The sequence below is a fragment of the Nannobrachium achirus genome (assembly GCF_963921795.1).
Source record: "Nannobrachium achirus genome assembly, chromosome: 2".
In the NCBI taxonomy this organism is placed as follows: Eukaryota; Metazoa; Chordata; class Actinopteri; order Myctophiformes; family Myctophidae; genus Nannobrachium; species Nannobrachium achirus.
In genome coordinates, this window is record NC_137811.1 from 5,799,987 (window position 1) to 5,824,690 (window position 24,704).

Here is a 24,704-nt window from a genome sequence, read left to right on the forward strand (position 1 = left end):
TCATCATGCTCGGCAAAGTGTTTTGCTAGAGTGCCAACATTGCGTCTTATCACTCTTATGGTGTACTATCCTTGTTTTCAACAGGCACGTTGTTCTTCCTATGGGGAGGCTCTCTCCATTCTGACATGTCGCCACTCCGAAATGGACTTCTTATTGTCGGAGTGGCGACACTCCCCATGGGCCTAAGGTTTAGGGTAGGGGTAGAGATAGGGTTAGTGTCGGAATGGAGACATGTCGGAAAGGAGACATGTCGGAGTGGAGAGATGCACCCCTTCCTATGTACAGTTTGGGACAAGGACATTGGATTGCATATATCACATTGTCTGGCACGTCAAGGGTGGCTCCCCAGGTATGTGCAACAAGCCTAGATCAGATTCCCCATTGAAGCTTACTTGAATCTTCTCAACGCATATACAGTAACCGAAGAGAACTGAAGGATCTTCTCTGCTTTGCTTTGGTCAGCATTTTTCACGTAACGCTGCATGTAAAGTCGTCAGTTCTCTCTGAGTGATGGACTGTGTTGGTTGAAATAGTTGAGACACTTTTTTCGACAGATACAGAAAGGGTGCTGTGTCTGTATGTTTCAGTTGTGCAGTTCAGTAGCTGAATTTGGCATGGAGGGCGGATTCAAATATGGTGCTTGAATCCAACGCCGAGATGCTATTGGTTCACCTATCCCCACCTCACCCCGGCCTCCTCCTACCCAGCTCCTCCACTCCTCCTCTCCCTGTGTCCCTCTCTGTTTACAGCGCCGGGTGGAAGCAAGCAACACACAAGGAATTCACTCTGGACTCTCACACTTTTATCACAGATTAACTGCTTTAAAACAAACTAGTTAACTTCTTAGTTGTTAATGGGACTCGCGAGTTGAGAAAAAAAAAGTACCAGTCCAGCCCCATGGACAGAAAATGATAAGCGACAATTCACAGGCTACTGATGAACAACAGCAATAGAGGTCAGTGCAGTTAAGAGTTGTAAATAAAGGCTACTTTGTCTCACGCCTAGTTCAAGTTCACATAGTATCAAAACAGATTAACAGTATATGGTATATCAGACTGAGGTTATTGATATTGGTTAGATCTCCTGACGGTTCTTTTTTCAATATACAGGTCCGTCAACGATCCTGGGATTGGCAGAATAGCCAGAGGCAAGTCTGTATTTCGGAGTTATCTGTCTGTCTGCGTCCATTTTATGCCCATATATGGAGATCTCTGTAGGACCTGTATTGACCATCTGTTTGCCTTTGTCCATTTATGCTCATATATGGAGATATCTGTATCTGTCTGTCTGCATCCATTTCATGCCCATATATGGAGATCTCTGTATCTGTTTGTCTGTGTCCCTTTATGCCCATTATGGAGATCTCTGTATCTGTCTGTGCCTCCGACTGTGTTGCAGACACAGTGCTGGTTCCCCCTTTAATGCAAACCCCATTATGCCTGTTGTCATAGGACCCGTTTTGACCATCTGTTTGCCTGTGTCCATTTATGCCCATATATGGAGATATCTGTATCTGTCTTTTTGCGTCCATTTTATGCCCATATATGGAGATCTTTGACCATCTGTTTGCCTGTGTCCATTTATGCTCATATATGGAGATATCCGTATCTGTCTGTCTGCATCCATTTTATACCCATAAATGGAGATCTATGCAGACACAGTGCCGGTTCCGGAACTGCGGCGGGGAACACGCGTGCCGAATTTGAAATAGGGAATGAATGCCCCACCCTTTAATGCAAACCCCATTATACCTGTTGTCATAAGAGCCGTTTTGACCCTATGTTTGCCTGTGTCCTTTAATGCCCATGCCCCATGACTCATGTGGCGTGATCTCAGAGCCTTTTATGATGTGATGTCACAATGAGTCAGCGCTTGCGCCGATTTCCTCCGGAACAGCCTGATGTCAACAATCAGCCCGCATAAGGAGATTCCGAACGTTTCGCGCCGGTTAGGGAAAACCGCGCGTCGGGTCGGGTCGAGGCCCGGCACTGCACTCCGTGCCGCGGCGGGGATCGCGCGTGCCGAATCTGAAGCCGGTGGGACGAACGGTTCTCGAGATACGCAGATTACAGATAGACACGCACGCACGCAGAGACTTCTCGCATTTATAGATAGATTTGAAGAAGATGTTAATTTGGCCACATCACAGGCTTGTGAAATACATGGAGTCGAACTTTTGAAAGACTTACAGAGTTTATGTTTGGATAGGCTGTTATCAAAGAAAGACATTCTTTGTTGTTTACCAACAGGCTTTGGGAAATTTTCAAGCGTGGCCTACAGTTTGCAGTCTGCTATCTACCAAATGTGCCCTAGAGTGTGTCCTGCGCACACCAAAAAACTGCATTCGAAATTAGAAGTGAAGTCGAGTAGAATGCACTGTGTTTTGACCTGTCAAAATGAGTGAAAGACAGAAAAGTGATTTTAACCTTTTATTTTCAGGTCCTGAAATGGATCTCAAAATGGACCTCAGGGCAGGCAGCATGGACCTCTTATCTGTAGTTTACAGAACATCTTTACTAACAACATCTAACAGCACTTTACAAAAATAAAATATAACACTGGATAACATTTTAATAAAATAAAAGCCATGGAGCCATGAAGGGAAGTGTAAGTTATTGTGTGTGTGTGTGTGTGTGTGTGTGTGTGTGCGTGCGTGCGTGCGTGCGTGCGTGCGTGCGTGCGTGCGTGCGTGCGTGCGTGCGTGCGTGCGCGCGCACACCAGTACATATTTTGTTCTGATTGTATTGTATTGTGTACACTTTGTGTTTTGTATTGTCTGTCTGTCTGTCTGTCTGTCTGTCTGTCTTTCTGTCTAGAAGTATTTGGCCTTTGTGTGGTAGTTTAATGTCACACAACCCTGGGGAACAAGGCAGCTTTTACACGTCCACGTAACTTCTACCCTCTTCCCATTTCCCATGCACACCCTGCACTTCCTGGTCGGGTGTCGCACTTTGGCGGTGGGGGGGGGGGATTTTTATAATCTCATGCTGGAGCCTGTTGCCATTGAGCCTCTCGGGAGGGTCCACTGCATTGTAATCTGCAGCTCTTCCTCCCTCTCCCTCCTCTCCCTCCTCTTGTCCTTGCTCAACCTCCTCTTGTCCTGGCTCACCCTCAGCTGCTTTGGCTCCCCCTTCCTCTCCCTCACCCCCTGCTCTCTCTTCCTGTCTCAATCGCAGAGGAACACCCCCAGGGCCAGCAGGTAGGACAGCGGTCCAGGAGGTGACCACGCTGAGCAAATAAGTCTAACATGGCCAGCTTACTGTCAGGGTTCTTGGCTTTGTAGATCTGGTAGGAGTTGAAGATGGCTATTTCGAACATGTACATCGCAAATTTCTTTGGCCACCTCTCCGTCTTCCTACAGAATGGATAATAAGAAATATTCTGATCAAGATTATCGATCAGCGTTCATCCCCTGTTCATAAGCTGTGATGCAAACTGGCTTCTCTTTCGGCTGTGGCTCCTCTTTCCCTTTCTCTCTGACCATGACCATCTCGTCTGGGTGGTGTGTGGAGAGGGTTCTGACAACCCTCTTGTCAGGCCAGGCCAGAAGCATCACCTCGCCGTTGTGACGCATGATTCTTTCCCCCTTCTTGAGGTTGGAATCAGAGGCCATTTTGATGGCCAGTGGCTCGCCCCTGTGTTTGCGAACCGTGCCACAGGTGTGTGTTTTGTGTTGTCTAAGCAAAACACTAGACAGGGTGACACTGACGTAATAGTTGTCCATGTACAACTTGTACCCAAACCCTGACAGCGAATACAGGAGATCAATAACCGTTTGGTCAACAGAGCAATACAGGCCACTATTCAGCTTCAGGTTGTAACAGTAACCAGTCGCTGTGTCACTCAGGATATAGCTCTTGATGCCATATTTGAGAGGCTTGTCAGGGTTGTAAACCTTGAACGTAAGGCGACCGCGCCATTTCAGCATGTCCTCGTCTATACTGATCTGTTGACCAGGCATGAACAGCTCTTGGAATTTGGACAGGAGGTACCCGACAACAGGCCAAACTTTGTAGAGCCTGTCAGAAAGGTTTACATTGCCTTCATTCCTGAACCGAAATAATGCCAAATTATTTGAAATCTGTTCCTGCTCATTGTTCGTCCAAAGTATGGCGTCGCAATGACAGGAATGGTGGACCAATGCATCTCGATGTCAGGTTTGTGAACAATGGCAGTGAGGAACAAAAGTCCCAAAAAGTTCTTCAGTTCTCCCAAAAATCTCTCCAGGCCATGACCCTGGCGTATGGACGCGGTTCACCTGACTCTTCTGCTCTGGCCATGTCCTCCAATAATGTCGTCCTCTGCGTTCTCGATGGTCTGCAGACAGTTGATCTCGAGCAGCTCATCTGTCACTAGAGCTCAACAAAGTCCACAGGATCATCTGACTGCAGCTCAGTCAGCTGCACCACGTGGCCCAGGAGTAGCAGTGAACGGGATGTGTGTTGGCTCCCAGTCTTCCTCCTTCCAGTCAGACTCCACAACAGGAGGGCGCCGTGGCTTCCCTGTATATGATAGAAATACAAACAATACTAAATGATCCTGTGTGTGTGTGTTAGGCCTGTCACGATTTACGAAAAAATCGATTTAAATCGATTTTATTGGGGGATGGTGAAAATCGATTTTTTTAAAAACGAATCGCGATTCGACCACCAGAGGTCGCCCTCGACTTAATCTCCATTCTGTCTTCAACGTCTCTGCGTATTCAATGTCTAACGTCAGGCAGACACAGGCAGCGGCAGCTACAGTAGGAAGGCTCACCCACTCACAGCTGCCAGCGTGCCTCCATTGGGCTGCAGAGCAGAGCTCCGCGATTTCGATTGACAAAGAGAGCAGTTAGTTGAGTGCTGTGTCATTACTTTGCTGCTACGGAGCATAGCACTAATCAGTGCTAAGGGCTAACAACAACAATGCTACGTACAGATGCATGTCTCTGCCACTGGTTACAATGTGGAAACAACGTTTCTAGTGAAAACAAGAATTGACACAGTCAATATATAAGCCGGTGGAATGGTAAACAAGAATTGACACATTCAATATATAAGCTGGTGGAATGGTGTGTTAGAAAGTCAGGGACTTTGAACAGTCTATCCACAATGAGACACTAGGTCTTGACTTTGATGAATTATTGATTTTGAAAAGAGGGTAAGAGTTGTTATTATGCCTTAGTTTGTGCCTGGCTTACAGTACAGTTGGCTTGATATGTACCACAAAAAATGCATTCTTTGATACAGTATTGAAAAAAGTGTAAGAGTGTTGTTTAAAAAAAGAACAGGATTTGACATTTAAGAATTGATAAGTTTACACTATCTGTCATTTGCTATTTGCTACTGTATAGAGGATAAGAGAACATCTAAAACATACAGGATTCCTTGTAAGAGAAGACAAGTGAACTGAAATGTTATTGTTGTTTTTTGTCATTTGATAGTTCTACTGTATTGAAAAGAGCATAAGAGAAAACAGTATTGTTAAAAGCAAAAAAAATACTGGAATTGTAAGAATTGTGGATTTTTTTGGGTCATTTCTCTGGAAAATAAATTTGTTGAAAAAATCGTGAAAAAATCGTGACATCGTGAATCGTCAACCTTGAATCGTGATTCGAATCGAATCGTGGGTTTAGTAAATCGTGACAGGCCTAGTGTGTGTGTGTGTATTTATTTCTGTATATGATAGAAATAGCAAATTACTAAATGATCCGTGTGTGTATGTGTTTCATAATTATAAAATACATATTTTTTTGTATTTGTGTAGTAAGTGTCATGACCAGAAAAGGTTATTTTCTCACCTTGTGTACGGCCAGCAGATGGCACTGCACCAGAAGTAGTGGCTCTCTCCTCTGGTTCCTCCCTCTGTGTGTCTGAAATCACAGATCACAAAATATATTTTGCTTTGTAAGTGTACCAAGACACAGCTTCTCAAACCACTTGGACATGAACATTCTTGTGTGCTGGTCGCGGTTCCTGGTCTTCCTCCAAGTTCTCTGCTGGGAATTGGGCTGACATGGAGCTCTCCATGTTGGCTGACACCATGTCTACCTCCAAGCGCTCAGCTTGAGCATGGGAGGCACTCTCCGGCTAGCCTCGCGTAGCCAGGCTTACTCATCTGCGAAGAGAAAAGCCTGGTGACAATAGAAGGCAGAAGACGTTCTGGGAGGTGGGGCTGAATTTTCCCGGAAGCTGTATTTTTTTCACAATGCGGTGTTCCTGCAAACGTATTCCCTGCACGAAAAAATCTGGTCTACGACTCCTGCTCCGTCGGTTGCGCTCGCAATAAACAATATACAAACAAAAACATTGATTCAAGCAATGTTACACATATTAAGAGCTACAATCTATTTTAATTCTTTCGCTGGGGAATGTAAACAGACCCGCATCGCATGACGTAACGTCCGTTAAACGCAGCACTTCCGCTAGAAATCGTGGAACACACCGGGGTGCTCTCCGGCTGGGAATATTCTCCCTCCCAGTCCTCTACTGAATGATGGGTGGGTGACATGGAGGTAGGCATGGTGTCACCCGACCTGGAGAGCTCCAAGCTCTCGGCTGGAGGATGGGTGGCTACCACAGCTGTGGACAGTGGTACTTCCTGGAAGGCAGTGGAGGAATATGAAGTATACCCATCATTTTTACAGAAGTGAAAGTATCTTTTAAAGAATATATTTGAATAGCCAAAGTATTTAAAATGGGCCAATAGGGTTAAACGTAACTTGTACGTATATGTTTAATTATTCTATTGGAATAAGTAAAATATTTGCCTTTGAGAGTAAGTGGATTAGAAGTTTACATATTGAAACATGGGAATACTCGAGTAAAGTAAAAGTACCTCAAAATTGTTACAGTCCTTAATATGCACTTACTGTAACTACCCTCCCGCACACCTGGGAAGTTGAGGTCGCCCCATCCATTGAGCCTCTCTTGTCGAAATTCCCTGAGACAGGTATATATGTATTAATACCTTTGCTGCTTTGTTTAAATACATGGGCAGGGGACTTAGATGCTACCGGTATATGCATTCAAGTTGGAGACATGACAGTATTCATGAAACATAAAAGTCTCTGTGATTGTAGATGCAGTCAAGTTGCTTGCAGCTACATACACAAACAATTACAAAATATCCAAAAACATTCAGATACTTCTATTTAAAGTCTTAAAACATTTCAGGCTAAATACCCTTTAGCAGAGAGAGAGAGAGAGAGAGAGAGAGAGAGAGAGAGAGAGAGAGAGAGATGGAGGGCCTAGATAGGCACTAATTTGTGTGTGCTTTTCTAAGTGTGTGCCAAATGCCATGCTTATCGTAAAGTGCACGATTCCATCAAAATACTGCCCAAAACGCTCCCACCAGAACTACATTATGTAAAGAATTGTGTTGCACATTAACTTTTACTTATACATAGCTTCATAGACTAGTTTAATAACACTGTCATAAGTTGCTATAGTGTAAATGCATGTGTTTTGGTTTACACATAGTATTTATCATACATTTTATCTTCAATACTTGATTGAACTCAACCTTTGGCTATTTAAGGCAAAGAGGTTTGGTGACAATCTAAAACTCACAAAGTGTTGCAACATGCCATGTTGTGAGCTTGTAGATCTGCCATTTTTAATGAATGTTCCCCCAGAATAGGGATGCTAAATAAATAAAAAAGGGGGTTCCCATCTCAATTCCTTGCCCTATAGTAACTCTGAGGATCCCCTGTGGGAGAGCCATCTTTAAACCTTTTCTAAAAATGCATACACACCTGTATAATGTAATAATAAGCATTTTGATAATACAGACTATTATTTACTTTCCAATAAGACTTTGTAGGACTTCTTCAAGGCCATGTTCAGCTTCTTGTCAATCTGAAAGCTGAACGGGTAATTTGCTTCAGCTGTCAGTGTGTTCCCCCTGCGGGAACCCACCAGGAGAATCGAGAAATATCCTATGGCAAAGAGCTCGTCCAACTGCAAAAAGAAAAAGTATACAGAAATTCAGCCGTCTTCCACAATGAGTGAGGGCCACTTGCTTGCTTCAGAGACAACACACCTGTTTCACAAAAGCTACATTTAAAAAAAAGTCCAGAAGCTGCAATTGTGCACAAAGCCATGAACCAAGAGCAAATTAAATGCCATCATGCAAAGATGTCATCTTCTGCATCAAATTTGTGATACCTCCCTCCATTGACAGCTCGTTCAGAAACGAGTGCTGATTGATTGTATAAAACTGCGATAGATAATATATTGCAGGACATCTTGGGATATCCTCTTCATCAAGACTGTGGCAGTTCACCCTGCCACTGATACACCTTTAACAAACTTAAGGGTATTTCCGTCTTTTTCCTCCCCCATAATTTTTAACTGACTTTATTTCACAATACTGGGTTGCACTTTATAGTTTATTAATTTGCAGAGAATGTGTGTACTGATATATAAGTGTTGATTGATTGTAGGCTCCATGGTAGGGAGCCTGTTAACCACACCTGAGCTAAATTAGACCTGATGACCTGAACGGTGAATCATACCAACTCTGGGTTTGGGTATTGGGAAATTTGGGCCTTTAAGATATGTGTATTGTTTGAGATATGTGAAGTACTTATTTGAGAAATGTGATACTTTGTGTCAATGATTTATATTGTCTTTGGACATGGTTCTACTGGTTCTTATGTGAATTGTGGAATAATTATCAATTCAAGATGGTACAGTCTGGGGGCGGGGTTTAGCCCATTTAAGGGGACCTGCCACCTGTGCTCAGGCAGTCAAGGTAGGGCTGTAGAACAGAGCAGAACTGGTGCCAATCTGGCCAGTTTGTGTTGTAAATAGGTTCGTGCTGTTTTGTATTATTGAGTTTCGAACACCATTACCTGGACACTGTTTTTGGAAGGTGAATAAACACATCTTGGTTTTTGCTACAACAAACTCTGGCTTCCTATTCTTGAAGATTTAGCTTTATTTTGAGTTCTTTAGTAGTTTTGAAGGTTTGAATCAAGTGCCTTTTCTGCCCAACACTACCCTCACTTGGGCAGAGTGTGACATTTGGTGGCAGTGGTGGGATGTGAGACGGCAACGGTGTTGACGTCTTCCTCAGCCTTCTCCTCCTCGATGCGAGGCACCGCAGGGGCGTCTGACGACAGATCGCTCAGTATCTTCTGTTCATTCTGGGTCAGACGTATCTGGGCCGCCTCAGGAACCGCATAGCTCTGGATGTCAGAGGGGAGAATGCCCAGCCACTCGACACTGGGGACGGTCAGGTTGAGAGCGTCAAAAGACATGGCCTTGGAACCATATTTGTAGATGCACATGATCTCAAACCCGTGAGGGTCTGCATCCATCAGAGCGTAGAACGGGATCTGTAGTGTGTCCGAAAGCTTGTGTACCATTATCCTGGTGCTGAGATCCGGTACGCCACTTCCCGTGATCAAAATGCTTGGACCCATCTTGGAAATGAAGTCGTCATCCATCAGTCTTTGGAAGGTGGATTCCTTTTCCAAAATGAGGCAAAACTTGGCCGACGATTCAATGCGGTTGATGGCATGAACATTATTTGGAATGGATTGAGTATTTCCATGGCAGTCAACCTTGGTGCCGCTCTGTAGATAGTAGCTCAGATTGCCAGAGATGAATCCTCTAGGACAGGCAAGCACATGGAGATCAGATCTGGAAACTCCAAGCATGCAGGCGAGGTCATCCACAATATCATTCACAGAAGTCTGAGTGCCAAATAACTCCTTGTGCCTGTAATAGATTCCCCTTTTTGTTTCATACGTGTTTGTCTGGACAAGGTTGTTGATGATCTCCAAAATCTTGACAATTTGCTCAAATTTTTTCGAGGCGCATCTTACTAAGCTTAAGTATGGCGGATTACAATAAGTGTGTTGCCATTGCATGGCAGGCACACTTAATTATAGTTTAAAAGTCAAATGCAGACCAAACTGTGATGCCTGATAGTATGTGACCCCTGGAATTCTAGTCACTCCTCTGATTCATAGACCGAGTGCACTTTAATGTGGTCTAGTTTCATTATTTACGCCAGCAGAGTGCGCAAGTGCTGCGTTTGGTGGAGTATATGTTGCGTCGCGGCCTATTTGTGCACAAGGTGCAAGTTGTCAGTTCTAGTCAAGTTCTAGTCAAGATATGGTCGAAGTGTGTGCCACCAGAAACTAAGGGAGTAGCGCGGCAGGAAGGAAAGATAGATGGATGGAATAATGTCAGACAAGTACTATACAGCCTGGTTGCAACCAGACCACACTAATGGGCAATAGTGGTCCTATGTGTACTTTATTAAGAAATAAAAAAATAAGAAAATGTATAAAAGAAGACCAAAGATGTACATAAGTTGCGACACTTACTGGAACTACCCTATTCCGCTGCGACTAAAGTACGACTGTGTTCCATCCAGTCTGCTGCAACCGCTGTCTGTTCCAGTATGCACACTGGGAGAGGGTCTGTTTCTCTGACGATTGTTTCCTTCCACTTGATTCTTGGCTCAGCAGCCAATTGACGCAAGCCATCGAAATCCATGTCCAGGGTGAACCCCCAGTCCACAGACTGAAGTGATTTGTAATACTGTGGGTCGAGAGAGAGAAAAGTGTTACGTATATTTGATACATTGTTCACAGGACACTACAGTGTGGCAAGTATCAAAAGTAGCAGATCTGCAAGGTCTAAACATGGCACGTCGACGTCGTTCGTGACGTCGTTCGTGACGTTTTGGTCTCTAGGTAGAGACCAATTTCCCCCAGAATGCACCTGGATTAGCTACATGCTAGCATGTAGCCATTGCTTCAAAACGCCACTGAGCACTTGCATTGAAATGATAGTGGGGGCGGGGCCGGTCCGCTCTCTATTTTATATATACTCTATGGTGTTGGCTCCCAGTCTTCCTCCTTCCAGTCAGACTCCACAACAGAAGGGCGCCGTGGCTTCCCTGTATATGATAGAAATACAAAAAATACTAAATGATTGTGTGCGTGTGTGTATTTACTTCTGTATATGATAGAAATAGCAAATTACTAAATGATCTGTGTGTGTATGCGTTTCATAATTATAAAATACATATTTTTTTGTATTTGTGTAGTAAGTGTCATGACCAGAAAAGGTTATTTTCTCACCTTGTGTACGGCCAGCAGATGGCACTGCACCGGAAGTAGTGGCTCTCTCCTCTGGTTCCTCCCTCTGTGTGTCTGAAATCACAGATCACAAAATATATTTTGCTTTGTAAGTGTACCAAGACACAGCTTCTCAAACCACTTGGACATGAACATTCTTGTGTGCTGGTCACGGTTCCTGGTCTTCCTCCAAGTTCTCTGCTGGGAATTGGGCTGACATGGAGCTCTCCATGTTGGCTGACACCATGTCTACCTCCAAGCGCTCAGCTTGAGCATGGGAGGCACTCTCCGGCTAGCCTCGCGTAGCCAGGCTTACTCATCTGCGAAGAGAAAAGCCTGGTGACAATAGAAGGCAGAAGACGTTCTGGGAGGTGGGGCTGAATTTTCCCGGAAGCTGTATTTTTTTCACAGTGCGGTGTTCCTGCAAACGTATTCCCTGCACGAAAAAATCGGGTCTACGTCTCCTGCTCCGTCGGTTGCGCTCGCAATAAACAATATACAAACAAAAACATTGATTCAAGCAATGTTACACATATTAAGAGCTACAATCTATTTTAGTTCTTTCGCTGGGGAATGTAAACAGACCCGCATCGCATGACGTAACGTCCGTTAAACGCAGCCCTTCCGCTAGAAATCGTGGAACACACCGGAAGGCATATTGTCTACAGGGTGCTCTCCGGCTGGGAATATTCTCCCTCCCAGTCCTCTGCTGAATGATGGGTGGGTGACATGGAGGTAGGCATGGTGTCACCCGACCTGGAGAGCTCCAAGCTCTCGGCTAGAGGATGGGCGGCTACCGCAGCTGTGGACAGTGGTACTTCCTGGAAGGCAGTGGAGGAATATGAAGCATACCCATCATTTTTACAGAAGTGAAAGTAGCAATCTTTTAAAGAATATATTTGAATAGCCAAAGTATTTAAAATGGGCCAACAGGGTTAAACGTAACTTGTACATATAGGTTTAATTATTCTATTGGAATAAGTAAAATATTTGCCTTTGAGAGTAAGTGGATTAGAAGTTTACATATTGAAAAATGGGAATACTCGAGTAAAGTAAAAGTACCTCAAAATTGTTACAGTCCTTAATATGCACTTACTGTAGCTACCCTCCCGCACACCTGGGAAGTTGAGGTCGTCCCATCCATTGAGCCTCTCTTGTCGAAATGCCCTGAGACAGGTATATATGTATTAATACCTTTGCTGCTTTGTTTAAATACATGGGCAGGGGACTTGGGGAGTATTCATGAAACAAAAACAGACTCGTAGATGCAGTCAAGTTGCTTGCAGCTACAGCTAGTTTGATGACAATTTTTTTTTTTACTCATGTGGATGTGTCATGCAGAAAAGGTTACCTCTTGGATTGTGTAGGTCGAGCCTTATCTGCACCATCCAACTCATCCTCACCTGCAATAAAATGTAACAGTCAGTATGGAAAATATAATAAATCACTACTCACGCTGGGTGCTTCTCTTCACTTGAAGCGCTCACTGTGTGTGTGTGTGTGTGTCTCCTCCTCGTTACGTCTTCTCCAAAGTAAAGCCTGTGTATACTTCGTCGTATGACGTGTGTTGCATGCCGAAAATAGCTGATAGGCCTACGGTATATTGTAACTTCTACTACAAGACACACTCATCAATTTACGTTTTGCAGTTGTAAAGCTGGATTAATAATTAGTTCTAAAAGCATGTCTTTCTTTACGGGAATCAATCACTATTGATATGACCGCGGCGCTGATATTTCTTCATGAGCTGCAATTGTAGGCTACGTTAATTTTATCATAGACTCTTCTGCCTGTGAGCCGGCGCTGCGATGTGTCTTGTAGGCATACATGGAAACTGGTTACCCATCGTGTGCGGTGACTCCAGGGGTCGCTCTCCAAAAACGGTGATCATTGTTTTGACACTGTTTAACTGTTTGACATTGTTTAACTCCATGGACTGTCAGAAAGAAAGTTTCAAGTGTTGGCTAAAGATGTCAGCTACAGTAATGCGGCGCAATTGCGGTCTCCTTTAACGCGTCTCCCTCGGTCCCTCCCACACGTCAAGTGGTGAACCTCACAGCGAACACAGCTACGCAAGGTCACCATCCTGTGTGTAACACCGTAACACGGGAGGAGAAGGAGGCGCGCTGCGCTCACAACTTCCATCCAAACGACCACGACACAGAAATGTCAAACTTGGCATTATGATTTTTTTCTCTCTTTTCGCTCTCTCACTGTTCCCCTGAGGACAGGCGTGCATGAGTCAAACTCTTCACATTGTTGTTGGGACGGCAATAAGATGTCATTGTGTGCGGTGCGCCAAAATAACTGATTTGCATGATAGTACAGTAGGCTATAGGATTCCTTAGCACGGCAGTCATGTTTCAGAGCTAAATCCTGTGGTTAAAAAGAACAGATCTGCAAGCTATAGCATCCGATTCCTGTTAGATCTGTTCTTTTTAAGCATGCACCACCGCATATAAAGTTATTATGGCTCACACGCATAATGCTACATTCAACATTTGGGAGTATGCATTATTTGATTGTTTTTATTGGTGGGCCTACAAGAAGAACGCTGACAACGTGTCTGCATCCCTTAACGCCCGGCGCCTCCGTGTACTTCTCCCCCTCTGGTGAATTGCGTGAAGCAATATCATATTGTCCATATTCTTTATCAACGCTATCTCAATCCTATGCTCATCTGTTGCTCTCGACAATGACGACTTGTGCCAAAATGCCAAAAATAGCGGGTAACAGAAAGTGATTCTACCCAGTAAATGTGTGCTTGCGTGCTTGCGTATGTGTGTGTCAAGTGTGTGTGTGTGTGTGTGTGTGTGTGTGTGTGTGTGTGTGTGTGTGTGTGTGTGTGTGTGTGTGATATCAAGTTGCTGGCAAGATGGCAGGTAGAAATATATTCCCCCCAGATTACAGATAACGGGGTTATAGTTGTTAAACATCAAGTATAAATTATTTTCAATCTGTCCTATAATGTAAACGGATATTACCCACAGGTTCAGGGGGAAGATTTCGATATTTTTCCTAACGTAAACAGCATATCGTCGTTGTCGGGTGGAAACCCCGTATCTCCAAGTTTCAAATGTGTCTGTTCTTTCGCAAAGTAAAGCCCTGCTTCATCATACAAGGCCATCGCACAACAGTAGTGAAAAAACGTGGTGCGAGGCGTTGTGTGCTTGTAGATCGGCTGTTTTCACTCGTTTAAATCATTTTTAAAATGATAAATACAAGGTTTTCACCCAACAACGACGATATGTGCTGGTATCAATGGGTGTTGTGTAGGGGAAAAAAATAACTTTAATGGGTAACCTTACCCTAAAGATGTTTAGAACCTCTGGTAGGCTATACAGTACACATACAGTTTGTGATAGATAGCTATGAAAGGCCTTAATATTATGCACCATCGCAAGAATAGATTAAAAAAAGGCTGCACAGATGTTAGCCATGATTACTATTTATTAAAATAAAGGATACGATAGTCAGATTTTAAGTTGATATTGCATCGTGGCCATGATCTCTGCAGACTCCTTTTAATTCCTTTATGTGTATATCTACTGCTAAAAGCTTGGATGCCGATGTTAGCACCCGTTCAATATGTGTAGATGCACTCCTGTTTGCTTGAAAATCCAAGAATAAACCTTTAGTATTGTCTCCATAACATCTTCAAAATGACACAATCAAGGCTTTATTGTCATAGCCGATTTTTATTTACAAATCAAAATATTACTGTATACAGTATGTACAGTATATAATTACGTTAACCCTACGGCCCCGGGGCTGACATATGTTGCCCATGTTTGTTTTTTCTTTGAGACATAAATAGTAGCCGATAACTGTTTACTCATACTTATGATCCACCTGTTTCAAATGACATTTTCTTTTGTAGTCAAGGAAGGATCCACTTTACAATGTGGCCTGCCTGCAGTTTGACTAGAGGATTGGCACTTTGATTTTTGAAAGAGCTGTAAGATCTTCCAGGTTTGACTGTAAACACATCTCCTGCAACACTCCGACCATGGCAAAGATGTCAGCCTTCTTATTTGCTTCTGTGTGCCTTCTTGACTTGGGACTGACACCACAGTCTTCATCAAAACATATATTTTTTTTCTTTTTCATTTCACCGATAGTTCCACTCATCTCCTGGACTATATCAAACTGAAGATTAGCACCCTGTCTGTCCATTACTTCTTTTGTGTAACGCACATAGTGTTCACAGTTTAAGTCTAAATGCAACGTTCTTGCCTGCCATACCGCTTACATTGACCGTCCTGTTCCAGACTAGCCTGTGTGCCACACTAGGACTTTGCATTGCTGCCATATCGAACTGCAATTTAAGTGCCTCTAAACTGTACTTTGTTCGGCCTGCCTGTTTGAAGTAACCTGACTGCGCCAGATGGTGGCAGTAGTGCGTACCACCCTACTTTACCATCTGAGATCTCTCGGGGAGAGTTGATAACACTCGTAAAGTCCCGGGCCGGACGAATCAGCGGCAGAGTCTGATTGCAGACCACATGGAAACCCAGGAGGCGGATTCTGGGTGTAACGTCATGCAAACAGGCCAATATGAGTGGTTGGAGTTGGCACTCCCAGACTGTGATAGAGAGACGGCCCCATCCAATCACCTGCTAAAGAATTTGAAAAAATGGCCCGCCCCTTACATCGGGTCTGCCCGAGCGATCCCAGATGATGGTAAGCAGAGTGGTATGCAGCCAGGCATACGCACTGCTGCCATCATCTGGCGCAGTCAGGTTATGTTTGAAGTGTAGCATTTTTAATTTCCACAGACGGCAGGTTCTTAGACCATCACCTTCCTTAATCGAGTCTTGGAAATCTCTCTCAAGCAAGGTGTGTTTCAAAAAACCCACAGTGATAATTAAATACCCCATCAGACGTGATGTTGGCCTGATCAGCTGATCCGTTTGTCCGTGATAGCTTATCATGACCTTGTGTGTGTGTTCACCATAATGGCCTTTGAAATTCTATGCAATCCCTAAATGTGCACATTACAGTTGTGTCTTTCTCCAGTGTGGCAACTTGTATTTCCCAATCAGCCTCTGTTGCAGTGGCATCCACATCCAATGTTACGTTCAATTTGTAGGTGTCAACAATGTTACAGAGCTGTGTGTCAAACCATTTCTGCTTTTCTTCTTCTGAGCTGAACATGGCATTTAGTGTAGCTGAAGTGATGCTTGCGTCTGTGACATCTTGGATGAATGTGTTGCTGGCTGTGTATTTGTCAACAAGTGCTGATAATGACACATCATTAGGGTTAGACTGGGGGGGAGAGGTGTATAGCCTACTATATCATGAATCACTCTCTAATGGGACATTACAACTCTTATTTTGGGGCCTAAAGGCCTTCTACATTTGAAACGACCTACTACCCCTCAAACAACTTTTTTAAGTTTCTTTGGAACTTGAGCCGTGCCCCAAGGAGAGGTATCAGTGATGCGAGGCTGGCTTCGTCCAGGAGATGGAAGCTCTCACGGTCAATCTGTTGCTCTGCAAAACATGAATAGACAAAAAATGTATATATATATATATATATTCAGGACCCCAGATCTGAAATATGTAAAATGAAATGGTTATCATTCTAAATGTCGGTTCTCCTCTAACATCACTTACTGCAGTACATTGTGGAACTGGTTCCTCTGTCAGCCTCAGCACAAACTGTGACCAGCTGATTTACAAAAATGAGTCTAGATGCAGCCATGTGCGATTATTATTTTTTTAAAGAAAGTTCTATTCATTCGAGGTGCAAACAGCAGCCAGTGTGGAGCAGAATTAAAATGATTGAAAATGGGAAATACTAAAGACATTTTTACCTCATTGTTTGTACCTCTAAAAGAGCATTTCTGTACCCCTAGTGGCAACAATTGTCCCAATACAAATATGGATTCAGAGACAAAACTCGATGCAATAACTTTTATTTTCCCTCCAAATGGGTGGTTGCACAATAGTCCAACATGTATTAGTGCAACGTAAAGTGCAAAGTATTATATAATTAAGCAACAGTACAGCTGCATGGAAAAAAATAGGCTTTTCAATACAGTAAAAGTGTAAAATAAAATGAAAAGAAATTGTGTAAAAAAATTCCAGAGCTTAAATATAAGACTAAAGCCATCAAGCCCATTGAGCCGTTCATGAATCAGCCTTGCATTTCAAATGCTAAAACAGTTCTACACATCTGTCACAGACTATCATTGATTGAATGGGTGGTTGTGCAATACAGTCCAACATCTATTGTACTTAGTGCAACATAAACTATAGTGCAAAGTAGTTGTGCAAAGTCGTAGTACAATCTTAGCCTTTTAACACTTGGAAGCATTACGAAAATCTGTACAGCATGGCTTATTCTCCAAACATAAAACAGCACACACATATGCAGCCAAAAAAGTGTTATTTCGGTACATGATTGAGAGACAGCCGCTGACAGCTGCGTCTCCCGTGATTTACAGTATCAGATTTAGGCATCATGCCTCCCGTTCCTATCTGCCCAGAGGGCCTTGTCTACATCACAGTCGATGAAAAAAGCTCCTCAATTGGATTGAGGAAAGCAGAATAAGGTGGAAGGTACAGAACGGAAAAATGGGGGTGGTCCTGTAACCGCTCACGCACTCAAACTGCCCGGTGGAAGCTTACATTGTCCCAGATTACAACATAATTGATCCTGTGATTCAAGTTTCTTTATTAGGCTAAACCCCTTGAGATGTGCCATCTCGTTTTAGAGGGGGGCCCCAACATAAATACATGTTACAATTGTTACATGTAAAAGTAGACAAAACATACATGGACAGAACAAAATAAAAAACAACACATACAATAACATTATGAACCTTGACAAAAATCACAGCATTAAATCAGCATCCTATGATATCAGACATTGAGAAAAATATTAGCATATGTTCAGAACATTGAATTCAAAACAATATCAAATGTAGAGACAAAGAAAATATATATAATAGAGTATAGAGTCATGGCATGTATGATAGCAGGTTTACAGATAACAGGAACATACAACATCCAAGTAAGAAGACAGTGCACGTTTAAAAACTGGGAATGTTGAAATAGCTCTAATATTAACCGGTAAATTATTCCAATCTGAGGGAGCTTTGAAAGAAAAGGCATGTGTACCAATTGCATTAGTAACCAAATCAACAGTAAAGTAAACCTGGGTAGAATGTCTGGTAGGTTGTATTGAAGGAATGGGAACTAAAAAGCATTTAAGGTATATGGGATAACTGAAATAAATACCAGTTGAAGCCAGTGCATGTGTCTTCTTACATTAAGTGGTTGCCATTGCAGTCTATCATACATGATGCAGTGGTGCGTGAGAAAAGGACAACCAAGGACAAATCTACAGTGCCTAACAGGCATTTTGATAAACCACGTCACAATAATCAAACAGTGGAAGTATTAACTGTGTAGCCAGTTTCTTACGAACATTAAATGAAAAACAGTCTCTGGATCTATATAAAACACTTATTCCAAAATTAACCTTTTTAAGAACATGATTAATATGTGATTGGAATGTGAGTTCTGAGTCTAGCCATACAGCGAGATACTTAATATTGTCAGCTCTATGCAGAGGCGTGCCATCATGACTGGTTATTGGGAAAGAAACAGGTATGGATCTGAGTTTAGGTCTAGTCCCGAAGAACATGATAAAAGACTTTGATCTGTTTAGGATTAATTTATTATGTAAAAGCCAGTTTTGCAGTATGTTATAGTCATATTGCAAAGACGACTGAATTTGAGATAAATCTGAACTGGATGGACCGTGTCATCTGCATAAAGCTGGGAACAACAGTATTTAAAAATTGAAGGTAGACTGTTCACATAAATAGAAAAAAGAAGAGGTCCCAATGTTGATCCCAGGGGCACACCTTTAGGTTGAACCACCATAGCAGATTTATTTCCATCCAAGACCACACACTGCTTTCTATTATGGAGGTATGAGTTGAACCACAGAAGGGCATTTTGAGAAAGGCCAATAGCATGGAGTTTATCTAAAAGAAGATATCGATCAACTAAATCAAAAGCTTTTGTTAAATCAATAAATATTGCACCAGTGAGTTGACCATTCCCTGCTGAGGAATATATATCATTAGTAAGTTTAAGTAAACCAGTTGTAGTCAGGGGCGTTATAGCGTCTTAGATAGTGGGGGGGATGACATAGCTGCGGCCTTCGCGCGCGTGCACGTGCCGCGCTCGCCGAAAATTAGGTTTATTTTTTTGCTAAACAATCGGGAACGGCACACTACACTTTCCCTTTGCCTCTTTCCACATGCACCAGCCAGCAAGTACCACAGACAGACAACACCGGTTTCATATAATCATTCAGTTCCAAAAGCTTTTCAGTTAATCTACTTAATTTTACACCACTGTCTACTACAGCAAGCATGATGGTTCCCAAACGTTTTAGCCCGTGAACCAAGAGAAACTAAACCCAAACAAGTTGTAGTGAAAATAGCAGATCTAAAAGCTCACAACGAGTCGCTTCGCGCTGCGTTGTGAACTTCTAGATCGGCTATTTTCAAGACCCATACAATGTGTCCACAACACTAGCCCAAACAGTGTTAGCTAGCAGCATAGCATCCATCATTACTCCAACTCTAATATAGCCACCGACTCACCAATTGCTGACTGAGTGACGATGAGACGAGCAGGACGATGTTTAATGCCTTTATAGCCTACATGGTCTTGTCTTGGTGTTCTGTTTATATTCCTTTATGCCTGTGTGTTGTTAATTTCACTACAAGTCCTTCCTCTGTGGGTCATCAATGTGGTCTGGTCTGGTCTGGTGGCACTAACTGGTCATGTAAGGCATCCAGGAAGGCGAGGAGGAGGTCAGTATTGTAGGCGCCAAGGTGCACAACACATGCCGGTGCAGGATGCCATCCATCCTGAATGTTCTAATGATGGCAACAACTGTGATGCGGCCACGATTCGGCTGGACCCTCTGGCCAGCCTCCTTCATGCTCAAACCATGGTTCAGGACATGGTGAATCACATGTGGTCCGAATCTAATTATAGATATGATTGTTCTCCTTCTTCTTACTCCTCCTCCTCCTCTTCCTCTCTCTTCTCCTCTTCCCCTCTTCCTCTCCCTCCAACTCCTTGTCCTCCTCCCCTCACTCTTACCCCTCTCCTTCTCTGGTTGTCAGCCCCGGACTGGCCGGTCTGGCACTTCTGGCAGAAGCCAGAAGGGCCGACAGTCTCTGGGGCCGCGACCGAGCCCTCCCCAAAAAGATTTAATAATACTAATAATTATAAAAGCACGCAGTCACCACCCATCGGCCCTAATAGAGACAACTGGGCCGGCCCAGTCCATTATACATTGTTATTAAGGGGGGGGGGGGGGGGGGGGGGTGGTGAAGTGATTGTGACTGGTAGACATGCTGGTAGAGGGAGGTAGAGACTCCATTCCCCCTGCTCAAGTGGTTTGCTCCGTACGTCAACGTAACCCGTTCAAAAAATGGTGGCGGGATCTACGTTAATAGAAGATGGGACCAGTGTTAAGCCGTGCGTGCAAATTGCGGAGAAAGTAAGAGATAAAAAACGAAAATATCTGGAGGCAGATGCAGCCCAGCATTAGCCTGCTGAAAATAATTATTTTGTCAGCGAGGACGAGGAGGCGTCGCTACCGGCCAGTAGTGCTGTCTACATCGGATGGTCTACCCACAGGCAAGTCACCTATTTTCGGGGAAGTGGAGCTATCAGAGCCCGGCGCTGGACAGACACTGGAGGTGGAGGACAGTGCATTATTACTAGAAGCTCGGCTGCCGAAACAACGTGGCGTTGGAACAGCCGCGGCCCAAGAAGGAATAGGTGATGATGATGATGATGATGAACACGGAGCTTTATGGCAATGGAAAAAGAGACTCTTGTGTGTTTGAATAAGGACTGCATCTCGACCTGGTCGCGGTCTCGCGGAGAATAGCGCACTGCCACCCGTTTCGGATTGTATCATTCCATACGATGGCCGCTTATCACGTTTTGTGCACCGTGCACTGCGACGGATGCTCATTCAATAAGGTAGGATATAAACAAGTATTGTGCAGCTCTCCACTGTGCGTCTTTACGCACAGTGCCAGCACTGTGATGGTGTGTGCGTTGTGTTACAATGATAGTGTTTTGGCTGCATGGTCTTTGCGTGTGAATTTGAACTTGATGTGAGGCAGTGGTCAGTTATTTCCGTCTGTGGTGTGTGTTGAGGTGTCTTCTCACCAAAAACAGCCTACAAGAAACGCTTTCCAACTCCTGGCAGATAGGCAGTCAGTGGCATTTAGTGGCAAACTTGGCAATTAAAAGTCGGGTGACGGAAGATTGCATTCAGACGAGATGCACGTGAGCATGCTGCCTTAAACTGCAGTGTTGCCAGGTTTCCTCATTATAAGCGACTTTGGTCTTGTTTTCCTTTAAAGTCTCTAGTCGCGGGTTGCTTTTGTTTGGGCTTGTTTCTGAAGTGTAGTTGCTTATTTGGCCTTTGCTTTCAACATTCTTCTAGAAAATAGCTAATGTAATAGAGCTCAAGTGGTGAAACTGTTTGTTTGTTTTCATAGACCTGGTCGCTTGTTTCACTCACAGAGTTTGGCAACATTGACTGAGACTAGATCGCTGTAAAAATGATGGAAAAGAGTGTCCTATGTGTATGTTGGTGAAATATTAACATGTACAATGGTTCAATAATAATTAGCATGGAATATTATAAACGAAAAAACATCTAGGGGCCTACTATTTTAGATTGATCTAATTAGGATACAGTCATGCAGAAGCTTGACAATGCAACCATGCAGAGCTATTTACCAACCAGAATTTGATATAGGCTGTCACATATATATATATATATAGTCTATCACATATAAATATTTTGTTTAGTTTTCGAGGCCAGAATTACATTGTTTCGTTCTATATATATATTTAGAACACTATTATACTGTTGTTTTTTTTGTATGTCCAAAAATAATGTAAAGTGTCTTCATTCAGTGGGCGTGGTTTTGACATAGGGCCGTTGAGGACCTCAAATGCCAGGGCCGTTTTTTTCCCTCAGTCCGGGGCTGCTGGTTGTTGATCTCTTCAAGGTTCTCCATTGTTCACCAAGCAAAACAGAGGCTCAAGGCATGTTTATGCTGCAGTCCTGATTGCTAATTGCTCACCAGACCTGAATGTGTTGAGATTTGAACAGGTGTGTAGGGTGATGCTTAGAGATTTTACTTGAGAAGAGTGTGCAACAACTGATCATTGTGTGCAGTAATTCGACAACAAGGTGATGTGTAGTTGACAACCGAATGTGTTGTAGGTTGATGCTTTGAGATGTTATGTGAGATGCGTGTACAACAACCGAACATTGTGTGTACTGTATTGTATAGTATTAGACAATAACATGATGTGTAATTGACATCAGAGTGTAAAGAATGAAAATGTGTTAACAATCGTGAAAAACTGTAATATGTTGTATTTGAGCAAAGCTTTTGGCACAAACTGTACAAGTATAGGGCTTTTCCCCTGTATGAGTCCTCATCTGTGTCTTAATATGATGCATTTGAGCAAAGCCTTTGGCACAAACTGTACAAGTAAAGGGCTTTTCTACTCTGAGTGGGGCCTCATGTGTATCTTCAGATGAGAAGGTTGTGGCCAAACTTCTCTTTCAGCCTTCGGACTTCATTGTCGCTGACCAGTGGCGCACGTTCAGCTTTACGTTTTCTTTTTAGGGATTGTCGGTGACCAGTGGCGCACGTTCGGCTTTACTTTTTTCTTTTTAGGGACGCGTGCCAGGTTTTCTACATAAAATGAGACACGTTTGTATCAATACCAATGCAAAATATGTATCCTACAGTACAGATAAATCACTGAAGACTGAAACAAATTAAAAAAAAAAAAGATGCAGATAAGCCATTCCCATCTGCATCTCTAAGGAAAGGGTATCTCACGATCAGTTAACTGGCAACCATAGCATACTCTGCAGGATTTGGATATCTAGCAAAAAAGGCAACAAAGCAACTCAACAGCACACAAATATGCAGCCAAAAAAGTTTTATTTCGGTACATGATTTATCAGATTTAGGCATCATGCCTCCGGTTCCTGTCTGGCCAGAGGGCGTCGTCTACATCACAGGCGATGTTCTCCCTTTCCAGACAACGTTGACAGGCCTCAACACTGACATCACCACATGCCTCTTCCATGGCCTGGAGCAGTGGAACCTGGGTATGTGGGTATGTTTGTATACCTTCCACCTGCAAGCTGAAACAAATAATAATAAAAAAAAAAAGACGCCTCTATTGGATTGAGGAAAGCAGAATAAGGTGGAAGGTACAGAACGGAAAAGTCGGGGTGGTCCTGTAACCACTCACGCACTCAAACGGCCCGGTGGAAGCTTTTGTCCCAGATGACAACATAATTGATCCTCTGTGGGTCATCAATGTGGTCTGGTGGCACTAACTGGTCATGTAAGGCATCCAGGAAGGTGAGGAAGAGTTCAGTATTGTAGGTGCCTAAGTGCACATGCCGGTGCAGGATGCCATGGTGGTTCATCACTGCACACATTGTGATGTTTCCACCACCCTGGCCAGGGACCCCAACAATGGCCCGCTGGCCATTAATGTTTCTTCCCCGGCGCCTCCTCTTGACGAAGTTGAAGCCTGCCTCATCCATGTATATTCATACAATTCATGTTTCTGTATCATGCTCCTGGATCCGCTGAAATAGACATGAGAATGTAAGTAAAGGTGGTTGCACACTGCTGTGTTTTTCGGGCCGAATATCGGAGTGAATTTCGGATTGTGTGAATAAAAAAATCAACCTCACGTTATGTCAGTCACGTTTGCACACTGCCGCCCGTTTCGCACACCACTCGGTCCCTTGCTCTCTCTGTCTCTCTCTCTCTCCTTGCCCTGAAAAACGCATTTCGCAACGAAAAACGCAGCAGTGTGCAACCAGCTTTAGTATAGTATGGACACAGAGAGGTCAACACAGTGGTCTACAGTGAGACACTGTAGAAAAGGAAAATATTACTGTAAATTACTGGTACAATACACGTCAGTGCCGAATGTATAGGACTTACGCGCACAAACTTTCGCCGTATCTCCTTGATGGTTACACATCTCCATTCAGAAACATTGCCATTCAAAAGATTGACTTCCATTATTCTAAACCCTAACCTCAGTGGAGGTATTTCTGAATGGGGATGTTTCTTAGTGGGGGTGTTTCTGAATAGAGGTCTGCCCCCCTCCTGGTTGCGGTCTGAGCTCCATTCGAATTGGGACCCTGTACACCTGTTTGATAATGATAGTTACCTACTCCTCCCGCGAGGGAAATTCGGGTATCGCAGCCCAACCCAGCTGCTTTTTTTCAGCTTAACCCAGCTGAACCCAGTGCAGCCCACAAGGAGCGCGAGGGGGGGAGCAGTGATAGCTGGAGCGGGGAATCGTACCTGCAACCTCTGGGGTCTCCGGAGTCCTAGGTATGGACACTAACCACTCAGCCATCACTGCTGTTTCATTGCCTTGGTGTTTCTGTGGACGACATGGTCCAATGTAGACAGGCTGATGGTGTGGATGTTATTGAACGCAAGTTGGTCAGCCAGGATCCTAGCTTGAATTTGTTGAAGCATTATGGTATTGTTCT

General features: G+C 43.6%; 1 protein-coding gene across 1 annotated transcript; it reads right to left on the bottom strand.

Moving 5' to 3' along the window:
* Positions 1-4,254: 4,254 nt before the first annotated feature.
* On the bottom strand, positions 4,255-11,330 carry LOC308295916 (meiotic recombination protein SPO11-like; the record flags this gene model as incomplete). The annotated part of the gene is made up of 5 exons (XM_080738992.1): positions 4,255-4,352; positions 7,787-7,887; positions 8,994-9,821; positions 11,087-11,158; positions 11,257-11,330. The coding sequence occupies 5 exons, from the start codon at positions 11,328-11,330 to the stop codon at positions 4,255-4,257; spliced, it is 1,173 nt and encodes a 390-aa protein (XP_080595118.1).
* Positions 11,331-24,704: the final 13,374 nt, after the last annotated feature.